The sequence below is a fragment of the Amyelois transitella genome, chromosome 19, assembly GCF_032362555.1.
Source record: "Amyelois transitella isolate CPQ chromosome 19, ilAmyTran1.1, whole genome shotgun sequence".
NCBI classification, from domain to species: Eukaryota; Metazoa; Arthropoda; class Insecta; order Lepidoptera; family Pyralidae; genus Amyelois; species Amyelois transitella.
The window spans coordinates 5,749,538-5,773,982 of NC_083522.1; the positions used below are offsets into that span (position 1 = coordinate 5,749,538).

At 33.3% G+C, this 24,445-nt stretch overlaps 1 protein-coding gene across 1 annotated transcript in view; it reads left to right on the top strand.

Annotated features, from left to right (window-relative positions):
* Positions 1-24,445, top strand: part of LOC106132538 (cell adhesion molecule Dscam2) — a 157,095-nt gene that overhangs the window by 61,402 nt on the left and 71,248 nt on the right. Inside the window, exon 3 of the mRNA XM_060949429.1 lies at positions 20,382-20,500. Within this exon, the coding sequence (XP_060805412.1) occupies positions 20,382-20,500 (119 nt within the window). The remainder of the gene's footprint in view (positions 1-20,381; positions 20,501-24,445) is intronic.

Sequence of the window (24,445 nt, forward strand, 5' to 3'; positions counted from 1 at the left end):
CCGAGTGTGCTTTTCGTTTTGATTTTTGCGTATATACGCATATATATCTCAAATTTTATATGCTATTTAGGTACCAATGATTGTAAAAACTAGTTAAATAATTTAATTACGTTATCAGAGGAAGAATGAGTAAGAATGCAGTATTGACAATAGATCACTATATCTGAATCGGTAAGCTGCGATAATTACCATACCTCTGGGAAAACCCACGTCTAATAAACGGTGAGCTGTCAAAACCATATCGGGAGTTCACATCAGAGGTTGAAAAATGGTTAGCTATCCGATCCCTTAGCAACGAGTTTTGAGAAGGGCCCAAATTCCTATAGGGCGTGTCCTATGAGCATGCCTCAGATGTACCATTTTAACCTTTTAGGCAAGAAAGTGATATTGTTGTTTCTCTGTGGCTTTGCCGTTACTTACTTATGTATCTAATTAAAAAAACATGTATATTAAGCTAATATGTTTTGAAATTGAACCAGATAAGACTAAAAATACTTTTAAACATACTTAAAAAATAGCCAAGTGTAAAGTGACAATGATTATTTTAGCTAAGTATGGCCTTCGTGTGTTGCATCTTTAGCTCTGTCTACCAGATAAGGATAAAATGTCATTATGCGTGCGTGTATCAGCTCACACTACGCCCCAGGAAAATGATCACAGCATATCTCTATGTTCACAATATGGCGCGAATGGGGGCTTAATACTTACCATCCACGAGGCAATCTCAGCCGACATCTCGCATCGAGTCGACTCGTCAAAGATGCTGTAATCTTACGAGCGACGCCAGATTTCTGGGATGGGACGAAATGTTTCAGTAAAAGGATAGGACGAGTTAATGTTGAAAATGGTTTCACATCGTTTTATAGAAAAGAGCGATCTTACAGGAAATTCTGTAAATGCAAAAGTGGTCATATATTTTTATAGACACACGAAGTTAGCCAGAAAGTTTATTGACAGAATAAAGCAATTTGAAAATAATGTTTTGATTAAATTCAATATAATATATTAAATGTCGAGAGGATGAAGGAAAGCAGGTTGACTTAGCAAATATACAAAGTCTTAGTGTGAAGAAAGTTTGGGAATGTTGGAGTGCGAAGGCCTAGCCTACGAACGTACCTTGATCAAATAGAAGACGTTCTAGCATAACGTCAGGTCAAGAGTACCCGAAACCGACGAGCTTGCATGAAGAGAGTTATGAATGTTGATGAAGCGGACGAAGTATGCAGAGATCATAACAAGGAGAAAGATGTGGTCTCTGTCTACACCACCGGGAAAAAGGCGTGATTTATGTATGTGTGTATGTAAAATAGGAAAATAGATTATGATGAATGTATGGGAGCCGTGTGTACTAACTATCTTTCTATTATCTATTTCTATGAATATGCGTTCTTTTGAAAACTTGAATAATTTTCTCTGAGAACGTAATACGAATATCATTAAGACTAACAAAAATATTAATAGCTGGCTAAGCAATTATTCCACTGAGAGTTACTGGTCTGATAAGATATAGTTACCACTTTTCTCTGCAAAACGAAGTTTTGGCTAATCGGGGAAGCTTTTACCCATTAGCTTCGGTACAAGTTATCTTCTTTTGAATAATTGCTCCGAAACTTGCTCCAAAGTATGCTTAACTAAACACATTAATTACCGTCATAAACGGAAGGAACTGCTGATTACATTAAATTATATTGGTTTCTTCCCAAACTAACGTTTGATTCGTGATTCGAGTTCTTCCATTAAACGATTATAAAATTGAGTCATCATTAAATACTACTCATACTCGTATAAAACAGAAACTGACTGATGGTCATATCAACGTACAGTTCTAACCACTGGGTCTTGAGAATTTAAATTTAGCATGTGATTTGATAAATTAATAAATGATTATTCATATTTCTAGCGGCAACGTATATTACAAAAAAAAAACACGTTAAAAGTCATCACTTTAGAAGCTAACTCTAAACTGCACAGTCTGTTGATGTTCTTCGGTGTTGTTTATCGGTACAATTCATGTGACTATCATATGGTTACAAGCAAGTTTAACGAAAACATCTCTGTGGGACACGTTGTATAAATGAATTCCATTAATACATAGTTACATATAACCACGTATTTATCCCTTACGGGGTAGACAAAGCCAACAGTCTGGCTAAGACTGAAAGGCCACGTTTGGTTATGTGGCTTAATGATGAAATTTAAATGGAGTGGTCCTTTTCTAAACTGCCAGGAACCACATGGCACCTATAATATTCTACGATATATTTTAAACACATACATTACAATGTCTGGGGGCATTTTCCGATCTCTTAGGAATCTATCTACATGTATTTCCTCAATAAAATCCCCTATCACCGCGGACATTTCCATATTTCCCGGTTTTATTCAAAAGAACTAACAATACGATAGTAATATCAATGAAATCATTTTATTTATTGTGTTCATCTTTTTCGTTATGTAAATAAAATATTATTTTAGGCGAGAATTTCTGACGATCAGTGTTTTTTCCGACAGCTTCTTCTAAAAGATTATGTCAGTCAGTGCTTGAATTATTAAAGAAATTAAATGGTTTCCGATGTCAATAAAGGATTTGCGATTTATGATTACTAAGATACAATTGAATTTGGCAAGCATGTACTTTGAATAGTACCTATTACATAAATAATTGAAAGGATATTCCAAAAATCTCAGGGAAACTGAAAGTACCTACTTATCTTAAATTTTACACGGACAGAGCTGCATGCAAAAGCTTATTACGCTTCGTTCAGCAATTTTTTTTCGGGTAAATGTGGTTAGTTGACAAAGCATAGCCATTTGTATGACAAATTAGCGGTGACGTGACGCCGCTTGGAAACATATGTATGTATGTGGACATTATTAAATTGCCTGTGGCTATTGTAAATTCAACACTGCTATAAGCTTTTGTGCGGGCATCGCTCCCGTCAGAATTTTGAGAAAATGTAGCCTTGTTACGTCTGAAGATTTCGTCCGTCAATTTGCCAAATATCATTAAAATAGATTCAGTAGTTTTTGAGCATATTCGTTACGGAAAAAGACAAATCTCTTATCTTTATGATATTAGTATTTTAATTTGAAATAGCGCATATCATTAACTTTATGCTTACTTTTTTCTCTCGATAAATAAGTAATAATAAATTGTTTGAATTTTTTTTAAAGTAAAATATTTCCAAAACGGCGCCATTTTATTTGAATATAAATAATTATGTAAGAGAGTTTTTGTATCTATCTCGTACACCGTATACCAAAATAGAGAATTTCAAATGAAATGAAGTCGTATGCAAAATGCCCCGAGATAGTCAAAATGCAGGAACAGATCATAAATTATGGAATTTAATTCTTATCTGACGTTATGTAAATCATCCTCGTACTTTTTCAATTTCGAATTCAGCGACCTCTGATATTTTCTTAAAAATTCTTACCAACTAATGACATAAATCTTAATTCCTTAAAAATTCTTTAGAGACAAATTAAATGGCAGCATGAAACTTCGGAGTTTGACCTCATTTGAGTTATCAGCTGGAAGACTTCCAATCTTAAACCGTTGTCTTAGTGAGTCGAGGAGTGGGTTCAAAAGTCTATCTGTCTTCTATATGCAGATATATATTTATGGTAACCGCAGTACAAATTTATTTTTTCTAGTAAATTTTGCTGGCCAGTTGTTCTTACTTACTTAACAACGTCAAGTATAAAATATTGGTAGTTCTTTGTAAACCTTTTTTATTGACTGGTATCATATACTCACAACTTTAAGCTTTGAATGATCAGCTCTAGACAAATAACGACTATACGGGGTTTAGTCTTTATTTGTCATGATGATGCTTAACAGGCAAATAAGGCTCGGTTTCACGATCTGCCCATGGCAAATATACAAAGACGATAAATATAACCTTATATTATTCTAAAGCTTTTAAAATAACCAAAACAACTTATGGTCAAAACGGTTTTCATAATAACGGCTGGATATTACGATTTTGATAGTCCCAAGTCCCAAATACGAGTACGATTGGATAGGACTTTACCATTTATTGTCCATACATATTGCTTATATTTATAGTATAAAGATAATTGGGTATGAGCGGGACCGGCAGTTGGATAATGACGAGTACTGGGAAACAACACGTTGATTCGTAGTTATTTTTACGTATTCTTACGTGCTGAATATAGAACATCCACGTTTTAACAAGGATTATAATAGTGAAAGCTTTCAGAGCTGGTATATTTGTTATAAGTAATACAACTCTGTATAGTTAATTCTGCCCTTTCTGAATCTAATAGCACACAGACAACAATATTATTCCTTACACAAATCCAAAAGAAATAGATCTTTCAAAATTCCAAAATTAAAACGGAATTTTGTAAGTTTAAAGTCGCGGACAAATGAAATTCAAATGTATAAACTAATAAGCATATTAAAATTATTATGAAAACCAGACACAGTATTCAGGTATTTCGGGAAAGGTTAATTATAGTTTAACTTTTCCTATTTATTACAACTGGAGAAAAGTTTTGACATCTCGAGGTAATATAACACTTCCAACTCTGTTTGCTGTTCATATGTAGAAGAGGAATAGTTATGTACATAAAATGAAGAAACTAATAAGTAGAAGATTCACGTGTTAGAGACCAGTGTTATAATGTTTTAAAGAGACAGTACTTTAACTATATTTACTTTTAAGCTTGAAATAAAATGAAGTCACAACGCGATGTCGATTGTATCGTTAAATATATAATTACAAAAAAAAAACTAAATTCGTACATATCTATTAACATTGATAGAAATTATAAATAATAATAAAAACAGATTTTAATAGTAATCTATTAAAATCTGTAACATTAATTTTCACACAGTTACGTAATTTTTTAATGTTGTCATGTTTTAAAAAATACTGCCCAAAATTCAGGCATTCAGGAATTTTGGGTAAACCGTTGTTTCGAAATTGAAGGTATTAAAGTAGACCTTATTACCTGACCGTATATAATCAATACTGACAAAATGTCCAAATAAAGTAGGTCGCCGGGTGAGAGCCGCTGGACCCCTGGTAGGGTCGTGGCGACGTATTTTAGACTTAAAATAAATAAAATGTTTACAGTGCAATAGTATAGGGAAACGTTTACTATACCAATTTATATATTCTTTTAAAAATACCATAGTTAACGTTTTAGAGTGATGAAGTGTGTTTTATTGTTATTTATTCTTCCCTTCTTTTTGACAATATTTTTATCGCTTGGCTTGACAACTTATAACTTACTTTATGAAACTAACTACTCGAGAGTAATTACCAAATTAAATATTTAAAGTATATCTTAATTCCTACATAAAGTTCGTAATCTTATAGAACATACACAACAATAGGCTTGTAGGTCTTAAGCAAGTGGTATTAGAGGGGAGGTGCAAAGTCACGGGGACTATAAAAGGGATAATGCGGGTAGCGTTCTGGCTACACCACGAGAGATCAACACGTTGCTATTAAATATAACTAAGTGAGGTTACATACATACATATATAAATCATGCCTCTTTCCCGGAGGGGTAGGCAGAGACCACATCTTTCCACTTGCCACGATCCCTGCACACTTCTTTCGCTTAATTCACATTCATAACTGTCTTCATACTAAGTGAGGTTAAAGGTTAATATTAATATTTTTTAAAAGTACCTACCTGGTGTGTATGGGATATTTATTTTCATACTAATATTTTGAAAAATTAACAAATGTCACTATTTTTATCTCAATTTCATTATTAAGCCATACAGCTGAACGAAGCCTTTCAGTATTTTCAAACCTGTTGGCTCTGTCAACCCTGAAAGAGATTTAGCCATGATTATATGTATGTACATATAATTAAAATAAATTTGAAAATTCCGCCTTATATTCCGTCTTAATTGAAACACTACTAAACTTAATTAATTAGATCTTTGTTGCTTACAAAGCAACGCAACTTACAAATTCCAAATGTTGCCTACGCATTTATTTGAAGCTTGTAAAAATTGCAGAGTTTACATTCGTTATTCCACCTAACTCTTCAAAATACATAGTTTGAAGGGGCGAAAGAGAACTTTCAAAGTTTTAATGAGATCTACTACGAATGTAACAATCGAGTTGGAAATTTTGAAAATAATCATACGAGTTTATAAGGCAAGTCATATTGGAACAGTATTTATGGCTTGGGCACGGAACATACGCCGAGTTGGGTGAACGATACCATCAACTGTCTTCAGAACAAATAAATAAACAATAAATATTGCCACGGACTGTGTACAATAGCAGCTTTAAATAAAAGATTTCAGAATTATTGGGTATATATGTACCGTATATAATCGGCCTAACACATGCTCCTTTAAACCACCTGGAAATCTTTCTACGACTGAACCTCAGCAAATTCGACGAGCATCCACATCGACAAAATATTACACCCCAAACCCACTATTTGAATAACGAATGTTTTAGCCGTTCAACTGACCACTATAGGCATGCGTCAAAATCATACCTCTGAGGTACAGGACATTAATAGTAAGTAATAAAATAAAATACATAAAAAATAAAATAAAACTTCATTCATTCTCTCTACAATCTTTCTTTTTAAAAATAAATTTAAATGAGCTAAGATACAAGTATTACAAGTATTAAAAATAAAGACAATATGATTCTGGGAGTATTTATAATAGACAGCAGGAAAAAACTGGAGTTAAGACGTGTCTGTACCATTTGTACTCGCCACATTTTAAGGTAATAGGTAATTTCGAAGGAAAACAGAACCTTTCTCTAAAAATAGGCATCGAATTTCTACGCCTCTCACCTTACCTACGTAAATAAATCAATTCGTTTTATGTAATAAGGAGTGGAGACGTGTTCTGTATATTCAGCATAAGTCTGAGTTCATTTATGTAAGAGCAACACAAAGTAATTCATCGAGACAGTGTTACATTAGCCCTCGTTCGCTACGGATGGCGAAGTAAGCCGAGAAACAAATTAATGCAATTTATATTTTGGCTCTTTGACAATGTTGAGATCATGATAAATTTCGCACGAGATAAAAAAGTACGTAATTAAAACGTATGTTTATAATAACGCTCATACGCTTGTGACTAACAACCTATCAGTATCTGAATTTCAACTCGAAACTTTTGGCACTGTCTACCCTGTAATAGGAAAAAATATGTGACACATGTACGTAAGTTAAGCTTTAGATCATTGCTGTAAAACCCTTGAAGCGCAATAATCTCATTTATATATGAGATTAATTTGGGGCTCAGGAACGTTGTTGATATTAAGACGAGACGTGAGATATCGAATTATAAGCAGCAATTGGAGCCGTTCAGAAGTACTTAGGTACACAATCGTGAATAGCGACGGGTGTCAGACAGCGAGCCTGCTGGGGGTTACGGGCGGAGATTAAAGTTATTCAGTGGTATGTCAAACTACCGACAAGTTTTGATTTGAATATTAGGGGAACATCCCAGTAATCTACATGTATTATCTAGGCAATTGATTGCTAATTCACAGAGTTCTTTGGCATGGTTAAACTGTTTTGTACGAATCGGCTACAAAGCTTACAAATAAACAAAATTACACGTGCTTTCATTTAAATTGGGCGAGGATTCAATTAGTAGTCTGGGAATCGATATAGTTAAATGTTGGTGAAAATGGAAGCCAGTTACTGATGAAACTTTCCATGATCATTTAATTATACGGAACGAACTTAGTCATTTATTTTATTTTTATTATAATAACTTTAGATATATTTAAAAGTTTAAACATAAACCTAACATAACATAACAAAAATTTAAACTAGAAAATAACTTTACAAGAGCTCAGAATTAAGCGTTAAGATCATGAAATGATTTGACTGAATAAGGCAAACTAAAAATAATAACCAAAATAAAATGAATTAGATTTTGTTTGAGATATTTGTCTCGAAATAGTACCAACCTCAGACAGAGTTCCACATTAAACTCCTTTGATCAATTCATTCTCCTAAAGAAAAATCGGAAATTTTCCGTTTCGCAACCGCCTACGTTGTTAGATTAATGAAATAAATTTAGTAAGTATATAAAATACCTATTTTGTCGGCTGAAATATGGAAATATACTTCTATTTTGATGTTCACACACACACTCACACAGGACTTGTCGCCTTTATCCTTAATGAGACAGATAAAGGGGCCACATGACATTTACCTGATAGATTTAATTATGGCATATGGATATTGTGAAAATTGGCTAGCCCTTGTCTAAAAAATACTGACAATGTACCAAGCATGCAAGGGAGAAGAAGCAACTCGCACACACTTTGTTTTTTCTTCACTACCAAAATAACATGAAAGCAATGTACCATTTCTATATTCATTTCATTTAAAATTGTCTGAAGATAATTTTTCCCAGAAACATAAATTCCAAACCTAAGGGAAATTAAATGAAGTGGGAGCCTGTGACCGTACTTGATTTGACAGACATATCCCTAAAGACTGATGAAATTAGGACCAGAATATGTGGAGTATTTTTTAATAATGAGATAGATGAATATATAATTAAAAATAAATAAGTAAGTTAATGCTTTATTGTTCACTAAAGAAGTACATTACAAATTAACCCACAAAAGTATTAGGTATTACTTGTATTTAAGGATGGATGCATACTTATAACTTTAGTAAGTAGTAGACTTACTTATTTGTTAAATTTACACTTGACACCTAACGTGGGTCAAATGCTGCATACCAAATACGTATTCATGATGAAATTGCTAAATTGTTCCGTAATTTTGCAAATAAAGGGTAAAACTGCTAAACGTATATATTATTAACAAGCAATCATCCTTTTAAACTTTTTTTGTTCCTAGTTGTCAAATATACTCCCTGTATTTAAGTTCAGCTTATGTTCTATAATGAAATATTTGTACATACATCGATCAAATTGACACCTGATTATATTATGGGTTTGCTATATTTTCTAACGTTTGACTGGCAGAGAATGCATTAAGTTCACCTATTGTACTCATAAGGCTCAATAAACTTACATACATACCTGTTTCTCATTGGGGTAAGCAGAGACTATGGATTTGCAATTACTACTTGCTACAATCCTTACACACCACCTCTCCTGTTTCTTCCACACTTATTACTCTTTTCATGAATATTCGTGAAGGCTGAATAAAATTTTAAAAATCAATAAATAAAAAGCGAGCTTAAAACTAAAAAAGACTCACCCAAATAACCCTCTTTTCACTTCCCCGGTTAAAAGGCCAGCATTTGTAATTTGCCGAGTGAAAGCTTTCCGGCTGACCGCAGCCGCCAGCGACGCGCGACGCGCGGTGCGTACCACAATAATTGTCGATTTGCACCTAACGCTGGAGATATTGAAAAAATAATATATATTGCAAGTAATTGAACATATCGCTATTGAATGTATTGATATTGTAGCGGGAGCGGTGATTCGGCTCGACCGCCACCAAAGGGAAGATCTTCCGCCAGGCTAGGTGTTATGCCTGGGGAACCGCGGCTCGAACGATGTTGTGTCGGAGGTTGTATATATAGCTCCAATCCGTGAAATCTCTGAAATCGCGATTTGGGTTCTTTGCTGCTATTTGCTAAGCGCGTCGATTTCTTCGCGATGATTGACAGTTGTTGTGAGATTTGATGTTGTTGACGAGTGGCGTAGAGATGTCGCCACAATATTAATTTAACTTTTGTTACACGTTTCGTTTAGAGAAAGTAATATATATATCGACTAGCTGTTGCCCGCGACTTCGTCCGCGTAAAGTTCGAGTTGAATCTTAATCATACAGTCAGATACAGACAGACAAAAAATGTAAAAAAAATCTCTATTCGTTTCAGTCAAAATCTATACTAATATTATAAAGCTGAAGAGTTTGTTTTGTTTGTTTGTTTAAACGCGCTAATCTCAGAAACTACTGAACCGATTTGAATAATTCGTTCACTGTTAGATAGTCTATTTATCGAGAAAGGCTATAGGCTACATATTATTCCGGATTTCCTACGGGAAACGTCAACAATGCAGGTGAAAGTTGAATGAGTCGGCCATCTGCGAGCTTTCCACGCGAACGCTGTGCAAACCAACAAAGATATAGTAAAACAATGTACTTAAGATGTGAAGTACTCATTTTTTGCCACAAAAAAGTCCGCGAGAGCATATATCTATCTCTTATGGTTTACTTACAATAACCACTTTTATGTTCATTTTTTAAGATTATTTTTCATTATAAACATAAGTTATTTTGAAACCAATTTTCTTTAATTCAGTATTAATCCTTATCCAAATAAATATGTTTATTACTTTCGGCTTTTCATGTAGACTAAAATTGCCATTTACAGTATATAAATCAGACGAATAGGTTTTGAGATATAGTCGTTTTAAGCAATTTGCAGCGAAACATTTAATACGGCGAACCAGCGTTCTTTCTAATACGCGTGGCCGCCTGACCACGCGGACGAAGTCGCGGGCACAGCTAGTATTAAATAAACAGACAAAATATTTTTACCGTTTTATTATATGTAGTATTTTGATTTTAAGTATTTTTTAATAAAATACTCAAACAACACAAAAAAAAAATTTTTTAAATAAATATTAATTCATATCTTGTTTTTGTTGGGACTCGAACTTGGACCGTCAACTTCACAGTCTCACGCGTTAACCACTGGACCATCGAAGCCGTTGCGGTGGTGTCGAAATTACAGTAGACTACATACATATGGTCACGTCTATATCCCTTGCGGGTAGACAGAGCCAACAGGCTTGAAAAGACTGCCACGTTCAGCTATTTTGCTTAATGATAGAATTGAGATACAAATAGTGATAGGTTGCTCGCCCATCGCTTAAAAACGAATCCCAAGTTTGTAAGCATATCCCTTAGTCGCCTTTCACTTATATTTATTATGTTATAGGTGTAATGCTGTCGTATAATGATAAATGACGTTGAATTTTAAATTTCGTAACTTATTTGCAGGCAAACTCATGCCTTGAGTTCATTAAAATGTTGATAACTTTTTTTTTAGTGAACCGATTTTGATGAAACAAACTTTAAATGTTCTTCTGAGTTAAAACAAAGCAATTGGTGAAAGTTTGAAGTAAATCGGTTCAGTACTTTCGGAGATAATCGTGATCATACATACAGACAGACAAGAAATTAAAAAAAAAATTTTTTGCTTTCTATTATTCATTTTAAGTGTCCCTCTATCCATTTCAGTCAAAAATACTAAATGTACAGACAAAATATTTTTACTATTTTATTATATGTATAGATTAGGCACAAATCAAATCACACTAGCCTAATCGATATCTTTTATTTCTCTTTATATTAAAAGGAAAACATCTTAGGTCAGCCTGCTAATTTAAGCAATCCACGCTGTTTACATTACTTGGATGAGATGAGAATGATGGATAAACAGACTCTTACAATAAACCTAATATTCTATATCTCGGAAGCTCAATTATTTTTCAAATCCTTAGAGGACCAAGACCTTTAAAAACAGGCGGCCAGAATGAAATATAGCAAAAAAATGAGAAAAAATGAGAGAAATTGAGAAAATATAAACAATAATACTAGCTGTTTATTAAAAACAGAGCCGCCACGGCGTAACATTGGTTATTTATCGAAAATTAAATTGTTTTCCTAAAATTATGTTTTCCCAAGACCCAATTTCACAGTACCTAATAATGAATTATATTTACTTGGCAGGACGGTAATTGCCCGAATAAAAGCAAAGTAGGCTGTTTTATATATCTACTTTGTTTCCCCATCTTCTCTCAGAAAAAAACGTTAATTCCGTCATGAAACGATTAATCTTAATTACTGGACGTTTTTCTTGGCGTTAAGATCTTTTAATTGCGTTTTTATTGGGTATAGCTTTTGAGCGACAACGACAAATCAAAAATTTGATATTTACGAGAGATTTCACATTAACCAAACGGGTGGGTAAGCAAATTACTCATCCAAATATTTGGGTCACCTTTGCGAGATTGCAAGTGACTGCAAGCACATACCACGATCACCTGATGGACTTCCGCCATGTACTTATTTCCTTTAAAATTTTAGTTCTAAATTGTACGTAACGATAACGATTCCAATAAAAATGTGTGTGCAATGTGTGCCCATGAATAGATGAAGCTGTACTTAATATCATTATCACTGCTATTGGGATATTAAATAGTAGTGGATATCGGAAAAATGTGAGCGCTGGAATGTGGCTGCAGAGCAATATCCGCGATTATGGCGTTCCTGAGTTACCTACCAACGTGCTGTTGTTTATGCTGGCCTAGTACTTTTATTATTAAAATTCAATTTACGTAAATTAAAGTACATAGAGATATAAATATATCCATAATTTAATTCATAGGTACTTACTTATATATTGTAATAGTAAAAAGTAATACTGATTTTTTTTTATAAAATAAATGTGTAAGTCTGTTACGCTATCACGGCTAAACTGTCAGACTTTTGATGATTTATTTATAATAAATTATCCTAGGTTTGACACCCCTTTTTTCTTGAAAGTCTCGCGGGAAAATGGAAATTTTAGTCAAATACAATGAGATATTAGTAAAAGCTAGTATGCTTTATCAACTACACATTATAATATGTGTCAAAACTCTCAGTCTATACCTAAGTTGTTCAGGTCCACTAGTGTTTTTTCATAAATTTCCCATATGAAATTTCAGTTAGAATGCCCCTTGGCATTTTCACTGAATTTATTCGCTTAAAATAGATAACTTTATGTATATTCCCGTACAGTTTACATTTGAATAATATCATGCTCTCATTCTTTTCCATTACTCAAGGGACGCAAAAAAGTAAAGCTTTAAATAACAAAGTTTCTACCTATATTTATTTTGTTTAATGTAACCTGAAAATTGGGTTTATTTTGCTTGAACGAATCCTGACGTCCATGTCTCTTACATTATTCTTGAAATTTGAAGATAAAATGTAAATATCATTACAATTACACATATTTTTTTTACCTCAGTCTTTGCAAATCTAGACATTTTTGTTCAAGATAAAAGTGTTTTACAAATTAAAACAAACTTGTCCAAATGAAAGAGGTAAGCAGAGTTTGAATGTACAGTTTCTAAAAATAATTTTGATTTTAAAAATGCGGTACTCATGTACTTATTCTTATATTCTGATGAAAATATTCCTTGTCTTAATTAATCTGATGTCAATTCGTTGTAAGAAAACTAATATGCCTGTAATATTCAGTTACAAGGTATCGCATATTGCTTGTATTAAGCCGCTCATCTACATACATAGGTATACCTCGTAATGATGATGTGCGGTATGCAAATTCTATGGATCAATAAGTTTCTAGTTGACTACAAATTCTTAAATGATGAAAAAAAGGACTCACAAAAATATCTGAGTTAATTGTAGTTAAAAACTTGTATAATAATAATAAGGTTTATAGAAATAAGTTTATATAAAATAAGTAGGTATGCAAGTTTTAGGCATAACCATAATTTTATTGTTTTAATAAAAATTTCATTTATAATTATTCATATACATTTTTTTAGTTTTAGGAAAAATCTCGCTTAAACAACGAAATTAGATTTTTTGCGATAAATAGAATGCCAAGAACCATAAGCTTGAAAATCTATCTGTTATAAAAGATCAGACTTTTGTAAATTTATACCCTTAGTTCTGAAGTGAGTTCTACGAATTTTCTAGTGTTTGCAGTATTGCTTCATTAATGTTTATTAACGTTTAGCTGCCAAGGACAAATTTATGACTAATTTTCCCAACTGAATAGTCCAGTAGAAACTATTTTCGATACAAATGAAGATAGATGAAGCGGATTGATATTAAAGATAAGTGGTCTCTCAATTTGTTCCTTTATAGTATGCGAAAAATTAAGATTTTGTTTTTAAGCGTATTTACATATGTCGTTCTCGAAACAGATAACATATTGTAATGTTACGTCCGAAACAATTATTGTAAGTTAATAAACATAATTATGTTAATATTGTAGTTTGTTTTGTATGGTTATAATGTGCATCATTATAATTTTATTTCTTCACATTGTAAGTTATAAAATTCTTCGGTATAGAATCCATAACATGGCTGTGTATGTACATTTTGGTATATCTAAGCAATCATTATAATAAAACCCAATATCACGATCATTTGTTTGTTCATTTCTCACTTTGATCGTTTGTCCAGTCGGTATGAATTTTGGTATACAAAATAGCCCACACAATTCTCCATTGCCGGGTGTGTATAATGGCGTATTCTCTGTAGCTATATCGAGCTGGCATTGTATCGCATCCATTGTGGCACTAATGAGCAATCGTGGCTGACTTCACGCAACTCTGCCCTCAATGGACTAAATAGTGAATCCTGAAAAGATGTTTCCCCAAGTGTTCTATAGAATTTTCTTTGAAGGAGCCGTAAATAGCGGTTGAAAATTGCCGTTACTATGGTTCAAGACGTGACTACTAACGGTTTTTTGAAACTACTTTTTCCATTGGCATTTGTCCAGGGCAATAAAATTATTAGGCTGTTGTGTTTTCATGATAATTGAGAAATAAGAATGATATTCTGTTTGTTTTAATCGGGGCCTCATTAAAATTTTGTATCTTCTATTAACAGATAAATTCCAGTCAAAGTTTTACTGTATGTTTTGCCTAACATAAGTAGTTATAATTATCCAGTCCTTGTTAACCAGTACGTATACTAAAACTTGTGAAATTATCTCGTTTAAACAACAAAAGCTATTGGATACTCTTGAGCTGGCAATTGGCTTGGCAGAACTCAGATACGCTTCAAAACTCTGGTCATTAGCAAATCAATTGCAGAAGTGATGCAGAGAACTACTAACTCCAGACAATTGGAAGGTTTAACACGCTTTGATAACACCTAGGTATTGATTGAACAAGACAATGCGATTCTGAATCGTCTGCAATTATGAAAGACCTATTTCGGTTGTTATTTTTAGAGAAAGGTACTGATTACGGTATTGATAAGGATCAATTTTAGAATATCTTTATGTTCGCAATGTGATATAAATATCATGAAATTGTCAGTTCATTCATTCATTTACATCTCTGTCTTCGCGTCGTATACCTACCTCATAACGTCGTATATAATGATTATTCATTCATCATTAATTCATATAATCACGTCTATAACCCTTGCGGGGTCAGTCAACATTTTTGAAAAGACTGAAAGGCTATATCCAGGAAGGCCTACCGTTGGAATTGAGATTCAAATTTTTTATTATGGGAATTGAGATCAAAATTTTTTGGATGAACAACACTAATTACGTCCTGCTCAAAACCACTATTTATAAATCCATATTTGTAAAAAAACGGGATGATTTTAGTGGTTGAGTGTAAGTAGTAAAATAAATATATTGACGTATGTTTGCATTTCTAATATTAAGTTAAATTATTATAGCATCAGCATATTATCAGAAGAAATATTGCTAAATCGGCATTCTCAGTAAATAAATAAACACACAAACAGACGGAATTCGGCATTAGGTATGCTAATGCGGAATTGTGTTAGGGAATCGGCGAATAAGCGAAAATGATAATCTGAACCGACAAAGTTACTGCGTGTTCAGTGATCCGAAGTAATCTAATAGATAAATGTTTTACCACAAAACTAAAGAGAATTTCGGTAATTTTACAACGATTATTATAACATGAAGGTTTTAAGTAATAAGACTTTGGCTGTCATTTTAGGGTATGGTTGAAGAAATATGAAAGACTAGCTGTGCTTGCGACTTCGTCCGCGTGGAATAGTTATTTTGGGCATCATTGAAGCCCTCAAGGATGAATAATTTTTCCCGTTCTTTTTTTCACATTTTTCATTATTTCTTTGCCCCTCAAAGTTGCAGCGTGATGTTATATAGCCTAAAGCCTTCCTCGATAAATGGTCTATTCGACGCAAAAAGAATTTTTCAATTCGAATCAGTAGTTCCTGAGATAAGCGCGTTCAAACAAACAAACACTTCCGCTTTATAATATTAGTATAGATTCTTTGCAATTTACATAACATGTGTTTAAATAGTGGCTTAGGTTAAAAAACTGATTTTGATATATATGATTAAATATAATCAAAAACTGTCAATATTTCTTCATCCTGGCGTTAGCCCTGGTTACATTCTTACCTCTCTGATGAAGAAGAAAGGCCCGGGATGCGCCAGGTTTTATACACGATGAGACTTTCGTCTGACTCCCGTGATCTTTGCAAGGTAGCTTACCCATGGAACAAAGAGATTACATTCTATAACCCATGTGGAATAGTAAAATAAACTGCACTTCATGAATGTGCCTATTCCCTAAGTCGCATTTAACGACATCATTGGGAATAAGATGGAATGGTCCTATTCCAAAGTGGGGAGAACCATACGGCACAACAACCATCAATAATGTTATGCAGAGGAAAATGCAAAACTTGCAATTTTTGCGAGATTGCGACAAAATGCAGCCGTGTAGAGGCGTCTTGTACTCGCTCCAATCGCAAATGCTGATTGCCTCCATTCAACCCCTCGGCGCTGTACTGAGAGCTAGTAATCCTTGCTTTTTGACAATAGCGATTTTGTAAGGAATACGCATTTCGCTGAAAGGGTTATTGTGATTCTGATGGATTGGATACAACTGGCTATCTCTTTCCCATGAAATTTAACTAATTCTATTGAAAAGTCTCCTCTATTGGGACTTAATTAACTGCCGCATCATTTAGCTAACTACTCTATTCTTATTAGAATTATTTTGATTTGTACATATTTTTTCATAGCAACGCATTCCCGATATGACCTCAAATCAACTCTTTGTCATCAGATTTTTTTATGTACTCTTAATTCGAATTTTATAATATCAACATACTATATAATAGTTCTAATTTACGTTGTTTGACATTACACGGTAAATTCAGTTTGTTTGACATTGATAAAATATTATTCTCCAGATTTCATACGCAATTTATTAGGGTGGCTAAATCAAAGGATTACCTGATTATAATTTTTTCGAAATAATAACTTACAATTTAAATATTTCATGTTCATATTATCCAACAAAGGAAATACCATATCTGATATAAATCTACACGGTCTTATAATATATTAACATGAATATAAAGGTAATCTCTAACATACAAATGCGTTCATGAAGTCTTTTGATTCTAATCTATACGATCCGTAATGAATTATGTTATAACTCGCTGGATTTCAACGCGATATAAATGGTGTTCAGCGGAAATAAAAACCCTTTTTCAAAAGTTAAATCGACTTTCTCAACTTTATTCGACTGAAATGAACAAAGGGAGATTAATAAAAGTTGTTGTCTCTTTGTAAGTTTTTTGCACTTAAAAAGTAAAAATTTTAAGCATTTCTGGTCAAACAGGTTGAAATGAGACACAACCTCATTGGTTAGTAAGTAGTACTGATGCGAAAACAAAGATAAAATTTAAAAAAAGGAATAATATTAGCGCCAAACCGTATTTGAGTTTATTGTTTGGTCCGAATTATTGATTTTAATTATTTAAAGTATATCAGTGCATATTGTAAAAGTGTAAAATATACATAAAAATGTTGCGATATTACACTGCAATTTCTTGTTCTGTAGTTTTCTTCACGACTCTCTTTGCTCACATTTCATGAAACCATTATGAGTTCAATAAACACATTTCTATTGTCACTATTTGTCAAGCTATTTAATGCTTTTCAAATGCGTATATTATTACTTTAATAAATAAAGCTTTTTCCTAAATGTAAATGCGAGAAACCATTTACTGTTCAGGTGTTGATCTTTTTTTTGTTTTTTTTTTAACACACATTGAGTTAGCCTCTTTGTAGACTTCTTGCGCCTGAAATTATAAAAATCTATGAATGATCCAAAAATTAACATTATCTTCGTCTTACGTTTCCTAGCTGTTGTTAACGGTACAATTTGATAACCATTTGCTTGATAAGTTGTAGAAAGACAATACAGATAATATAATTTTTATAGTATAAATAGAATGTTAATAAAGTAGACTCGAATTTATTATATACTATTTATTATATTTTCAAGACTAGCAAGAGAAAATACAAGAGGCAAGTTGACTTTTCACTTTATTTACCGGTCGGTTGTATAAATTGGATATTGACGGGTCTGGGGCACTTCCGCTGTTTGCGAAACAGCTGGAAACAAATTGTTCAGAAATTCTTTTTTGTTTTCCTTTCGATTTTAAAAACAAAAAGCAGATTACCTGAGTACTTAATAAATATTTACCTTAAAATATGTAATAATCATGTGTGAACGTAGTAATAACACCAATGTCTTGATTTATGCGATTCTAATTATTTTTTTACTGAAATTACCTTAAAATTCGAAATATGTAATATTGTTTAAAAAAACATAATTCCACTTACTAAAATCATTGGACAACAAACATTTTCTTGTCAAATTTATGTGCTGCGAAATGAAATTGCGAAAAAGTATCTTATTTAGGACGTTACATTCTAATTATATCAGCTTTTCTATTACTGAGTTATAGTACAAACTAAAATTCACTTACATCCCCGTTCTTAAAAGACTAGGAACTAGTCACATAAACTTTCGCCAGCGACAGTTGTTGTTTACTTCGCGATTAATTCATGCGGCATCTGCGTTCAACTGTTTAATCATTAGGTAGCAATTATATACACTAGGGTTTATATGCTACATACGACGTTATCGATAAGGCAGATGTCGTAACTGGTGTAAACCAGACTTGAAGTAAATCTTACTTAATCAATCAATATAAGTCTAACTTTAAGAAAGTACAAAAGCCACGGATGCCTTGTTGCTTGAAATTAGCTAATAAGGAAGAACTTGCAATCATTTATCACCATAAAAAGTATAAACATTATATGTCTATACATTTTTATTAGGAGTTTTGATATTCAACCAAACTTTGTTCCATATAGGTACCTACCGTTACATGAATTTATGTCTTAGAAAATTTGTAATTGAATTACGGAGACAATCAACCCAATAATAACATCTGTTGTTATAGAAATTAAATAATTTAATTCAATATCTCATGTACTTCCATTAGTTAATTATACTAGAATACAATGAATACTAGAAATCTAATAGACATTAATCAGAAATGGAATCAATGGAAGACGATTGGGTGCGAGATCAGAGCGATGACATCGTGCGATGTTGGTTGCTGCGAAATTAAACGGAAATCGAACACTGCGGCTTGTGGCTGCCTCACTGACGTGGGTATATATGTACATACTCGTACATAGGTACGCTAACCCCCCTGAAATCAACGTTATCATATCATTTCAACTATATGAACGACTAGTATATGTTCTGAAAATGCGCAATTTCTAATACGTACATATATTTTTAATCACGTCTTTTTACCTTACCAGAGCTTTTTTATTTATTTATATATTTATGTAAAACAAGAAAAATAAGCAAAAAAAAAACTTAAAATAAAGAGAAATTCAGTACCAGGGCACTACTTATTTCTAGAGAAATTTCTTCCAGCAGGCCCACGATAGGAAAGTGTGACAGGAAACTTTTTTGTTTTATTTTTATTCCCTTTGATGTAAACTTGTTAATTCGAAAACAAAATATGACATTCGACATGAGCTACGATATGGGTTGCCTTTATTGCGTCTTTATTTTATAGAAGCGACCGATGAAAGACGAAGCGATTGAAAATATAACTTGATTTTGAATGATATTTAATTCTTCCTCTTAGTTTACCTGAACTCTAAGCCAGCTCCGCTAAATACAAGGGCCACACCGTAGAGATCAGAAATAGAAATAAGTACAAAGGTACCTAATACATTATTTTATGTTAATTGTATTTCAAAGTGTTCGCTATAGTTGATACATATTTGCGTTCGATCGAACCAACTATTATAACAGTAATTCCAGTCTGAAGTGGGCATCGGGTGTGGGCTACCTGATTGTGATATCAGACGGAAATTCCCCCTAAGCCGCATCGCAGAAATTGTTCAAGTTTGCATAAATAATAAAGCACTACTACTTAACTACGCGGAATCTACTTCATTAGAATATCTCCACCAAATCGTTGGTGCTTTATTTAATTAACTTTGAATGTAAGAAAATTATAATAAAGCTGTATTTACTAAGTCCATATACATATAAACAATATATAGTATACAATCAAAACAAATATTCGCTCTGCGCTATATCACTCTCAAGCGAAAAAAAAACATAACAAAAGTGATTGTCCCGACCCTAATATTAAAATTCCGTATGTGTAGGCAATATATAAGGAATTTTTTTTTAGGTCGCGGCGCAGTTGGCACGTTTGTCAGTTTTACTTATCGGGTTCAAAACGTTTAGCAATAGCATGCTTTGGTATAGTCTGACGTCATCTTACCTCTAATCTTGCCCACAGCAGTACGCGTGTCACCAGAGCCCCGTCGCCTGCCAAACATCCAGGAGCCGCAGCACCACGTGGAGTTCTCCAATGACACAGGCGCCATGCTCAGTTGCGGCACCAGGGGGGACTATGAGGTACAGTCGTTCATCTAGTTTACATTTTAAATTATCTGGAGAGTAATCCTTTTTACTCCCTTTTTATGGTTGCGCCTTTAGACCATGATGATGAATTGGGTAAGTTTTGTACACAAAGTGACTGCCGTCTGACCTTCGCAATGCAGGGAAACCGAACTCTTAACGAATCTTAGTTTTGTTATGACTGAATGAAGATTTCATATACGGTATTGATTGAATTAAAAAACTAATCCAGGCTCAGTATCTGTCGTACAATGACAGCGTGATCTCCCAGTGAAGACAGGGTCTAAGATGGATTTGTGTATTCTTCCGCGAAAGAATTACAGAAGCGGAAACAAATTGGGGTATACACTGTTTATCCTCCATTTGTGTCCAATTTGTTATTGCGTCTCGCTACATTAGTTTCGTTTGGTCAAGTTCTGATTTCGCTATAACGGATATTTTTAAGAACTATTCTTTAGGAAGAGGGTATTTTTTCAAGGGTAAGAAATTACGAAGGAATTACTTTAGGAAGGAAGTATTTTTTCAACGGTAAGATTAATGGAAGTAGAGGTAAAAGTCTTTTTGCTCAGTATCATACAGCTCGATGCATATTGTAAAGGGGCATTTATTAACTGATTCTCGTTCCAAAAATTAGAAAAAATTAAGCGTGTTCATGTCCTTATATCTGAAACACGATTTACCAGATAACCTGTTTCGTGTTTGGCTTATTTTAAGAAATAATATTTTTTTAACAATACATAAGTTTATAACACAAAAAAAATATTACATTCCAATATTATACTTTTGTTAAGTATTTACGCTTAGCAAAAGCCTCACTTTTCCAGACATCCCTATAAATGGTCCATTTTTTGAAACACTTATTATATTTGTGGTTAGTCGTGAATTATAAATGTAAAACCACGTTATCCTATTTGTTCGGGATACACATTGGGGTTTCCTTAGAGAAAATATCATTTGCATATTCAGCAGACGGATCAAGAATTTAAATAATTTGCTAACTTGCAAACCGTAATGTGAATAATTTGTCCGGTATGCTGTGGGGGACAAATAAACGCGTGATGCGCGGGGAGACACTGGTTCAAACCTACCCCGGCCTGAACCCACTATTTTTCAGAATATCCAGTAATAATATGAAATATGCTTTATATTGGAATCGAATCACTATAGATTCATACAGATATTTTAGGAAACTCGTCCTTTAATTAACTTACGAGCTATTAACAGCATATGGAGCGCATACTCAAATATAACAGGAGCGTATACTAAGATAAGACACACATTTGAATCACCAAACATTTTTAACTTTAAGGAATTCTTCCCTTTATAACTTATGCATTATTTACTCGTGCATAGGGAGCGTATGCTTGAGATATGAAATATTGTACTGCCACGTCTTTCACGCCGATCTGATTTAATATTCACAAACCAGCTCTCCCAACTCAAATATAAATAAAGTTTTTCCATTCGACGGAGTTTGGATGAAACTTTATGTCCCCAGACCCTGGGAAATAAAGATATGCGCGCCCAACGGGCGGAGTTTCATAAATATGGAGAAGTGTTGTCTGCCTAACTCATATCTCTCATTAACATGACATGCTGTATACTGATGAGGTGCAACGGATTTTTTGCACTAGCATTTGCATTAGATGCACTTTTCACAAGTAAATTAGGAGAATTGCAACTGACATTGTCAAAATCATAGTTGATGGTGAAATTTTCGATTATCTAACATACATGAAAAATTGCTTTAACTATAAAATATAATAAGGTAGAGTGGACTCTCGTGGTAATTTGACAAAAGGTACAAAAAAATGTATTCTTACATACTATACATAGATAGGTATATTTAAAGATTATGATTCTAACATTAACTATAACAATTTTAACATCCAGCATTGGGATAGTTTATGGGAAAGAGTAGGTAATGAAAAACTATTCAAAAACTTGAAGAAAATACGACTCAAACCGTGAAAAAAGGAACAAATCAAGTAAAATAAGCTTTGAATAGGTATATACTTTATAGTTATTGATTGGTAGTCTGGGAATCTGACAGCCTTTTAACCGCAAACCGCCTTTACCTCCGTTTGACCGCAGGAAGGCACAGCAGGATAATTTTAGAACCCTTGATGTCTGATGGAAATTACCACTTTTGCTGTTGCTAATTAGAAAATTGCCTTCTTCTCAGCATATTTTTGTCCACTGCTGAACGTATGCCTCTTCAATGGATTTCCACTTTGATCTTAATGCGGCGATCCTGGTCCAGGTCGGCCCTGCCGTCTTTTTGATATCGTCCGACCATCTGGCAGCTGGTTTACCCACACTTCGTTTTCCTGGACGGGGTCGCCAGAATAGAATCTTTTTACTCCATCTGTCATCTTCTCTGCGGCAGATATGTCCCGCCCATTGCCACTTCAGACGCGCTATTCGCACACTTATATCAGTGACTTTTGAAAGAAAATTGCCTTATATTACAATAATAAACAAAACACTTAAAATGATCTCGCATCATGCCTGTATAGGCAAAGATTTTATGATGCCACTCGTCCATTTCGTCTACAATTATTACTCCACATTATTTATTTTTTTGAACTTTATTGTACAAAATACAAATGTATAGCACAATTGGTGGACTTAATGCTAGAATCATTATCTACTTAGTCTGTCATTATATTTGTAAGACACTCAATAAACATAGTACCTTTGAGAACCCCATTTCCATAAAAAGCGTATTTCAGTGTGCTTTCAACTGCTATTGTAAATCCGGAAAGTTTCGCCTTCATTTCAGACTTACAATATTTCGAGTCCTGAATAATTCTGATGGGAATTCCCTGGAAGCAAGATATGCCATTATCCGTGGATAATTTTATAATTTCGTAAACTGTCAAATACGCATCACATAGTCTACTTATTATCTTCTTGGACCGAATCTAAATAGTGTCTAACAATATTACCAAATAAACACAATAACCACGTTCATAAGAGCAATAATGTAATATTACAATTTAACAGTGATTTATATTTGATATGATATTACTGTATTTCATATTATTATCTAATATCTACGAACTATTCTTGGACTCGTGTTAATCATCCTAACAGTGGAATGTTATGCACAATATCTGAATTGCAATTTTGTCTCATGCTCATCCCAAGATATCATAACAGAACTAAAATGCATTTGTTTTAAAATTGTTACTTAAAAAGTAGGTAATATTTGGGGTGGAGTGATAAATTGAAATGGTTCTCAAGTGATATCAATACTTTTTACATAAATTTTACTACCGCATAAAATTTATGATGCTTTCAATAGATATACGTAGCATTTTACACTTAAAAGAGATTTCTGGGCTGGGATTTCTTTCAGTATTGAGAGTGTTGGTGGAAGGTTAGATCAAAATTGGATATGATTATGGATAAAGCAAAAGTAGCACGTCCTTGCCAATACTCTTTCGAGGTAGAGGTGTATTTAATATATAGATGAGAATATATATATCCAAGCCCATTTTATTTCTGCTTCTAATATAAAATTTATTTTTATCTGTTCTGTTCCGTTTAGTATACTCAGTAGCAAGACGATAAGAATTTATATGGAAGCAATGTTAGTGGTAGGTTATAAGAGATCTTGTTATACGAGATTTATTCCATTTTCTCGTTAATCTAATGACTGAGTAAAGTCATATTCTTAAAGAAAACGTAAACAACCCATAAAACAAATGGAAAATAAAATTTGTACATAAAAAGAACGTAAAATCTGAATATTCTGCTCTATTAATGAAAAGGGTGAAAGGCGAGGTGGGGGTGAGACAGTACAAACAATGCTGGGATGCGGGTCGCGGATGACAGAGGAAAAACTAATGAAGTGCTGGCTTTTAAGAAATTGAGGATTACCAACGTGACGCGAATTCGATTCATCTTTCCGAGTGATTGTGCTAGGCATTGATT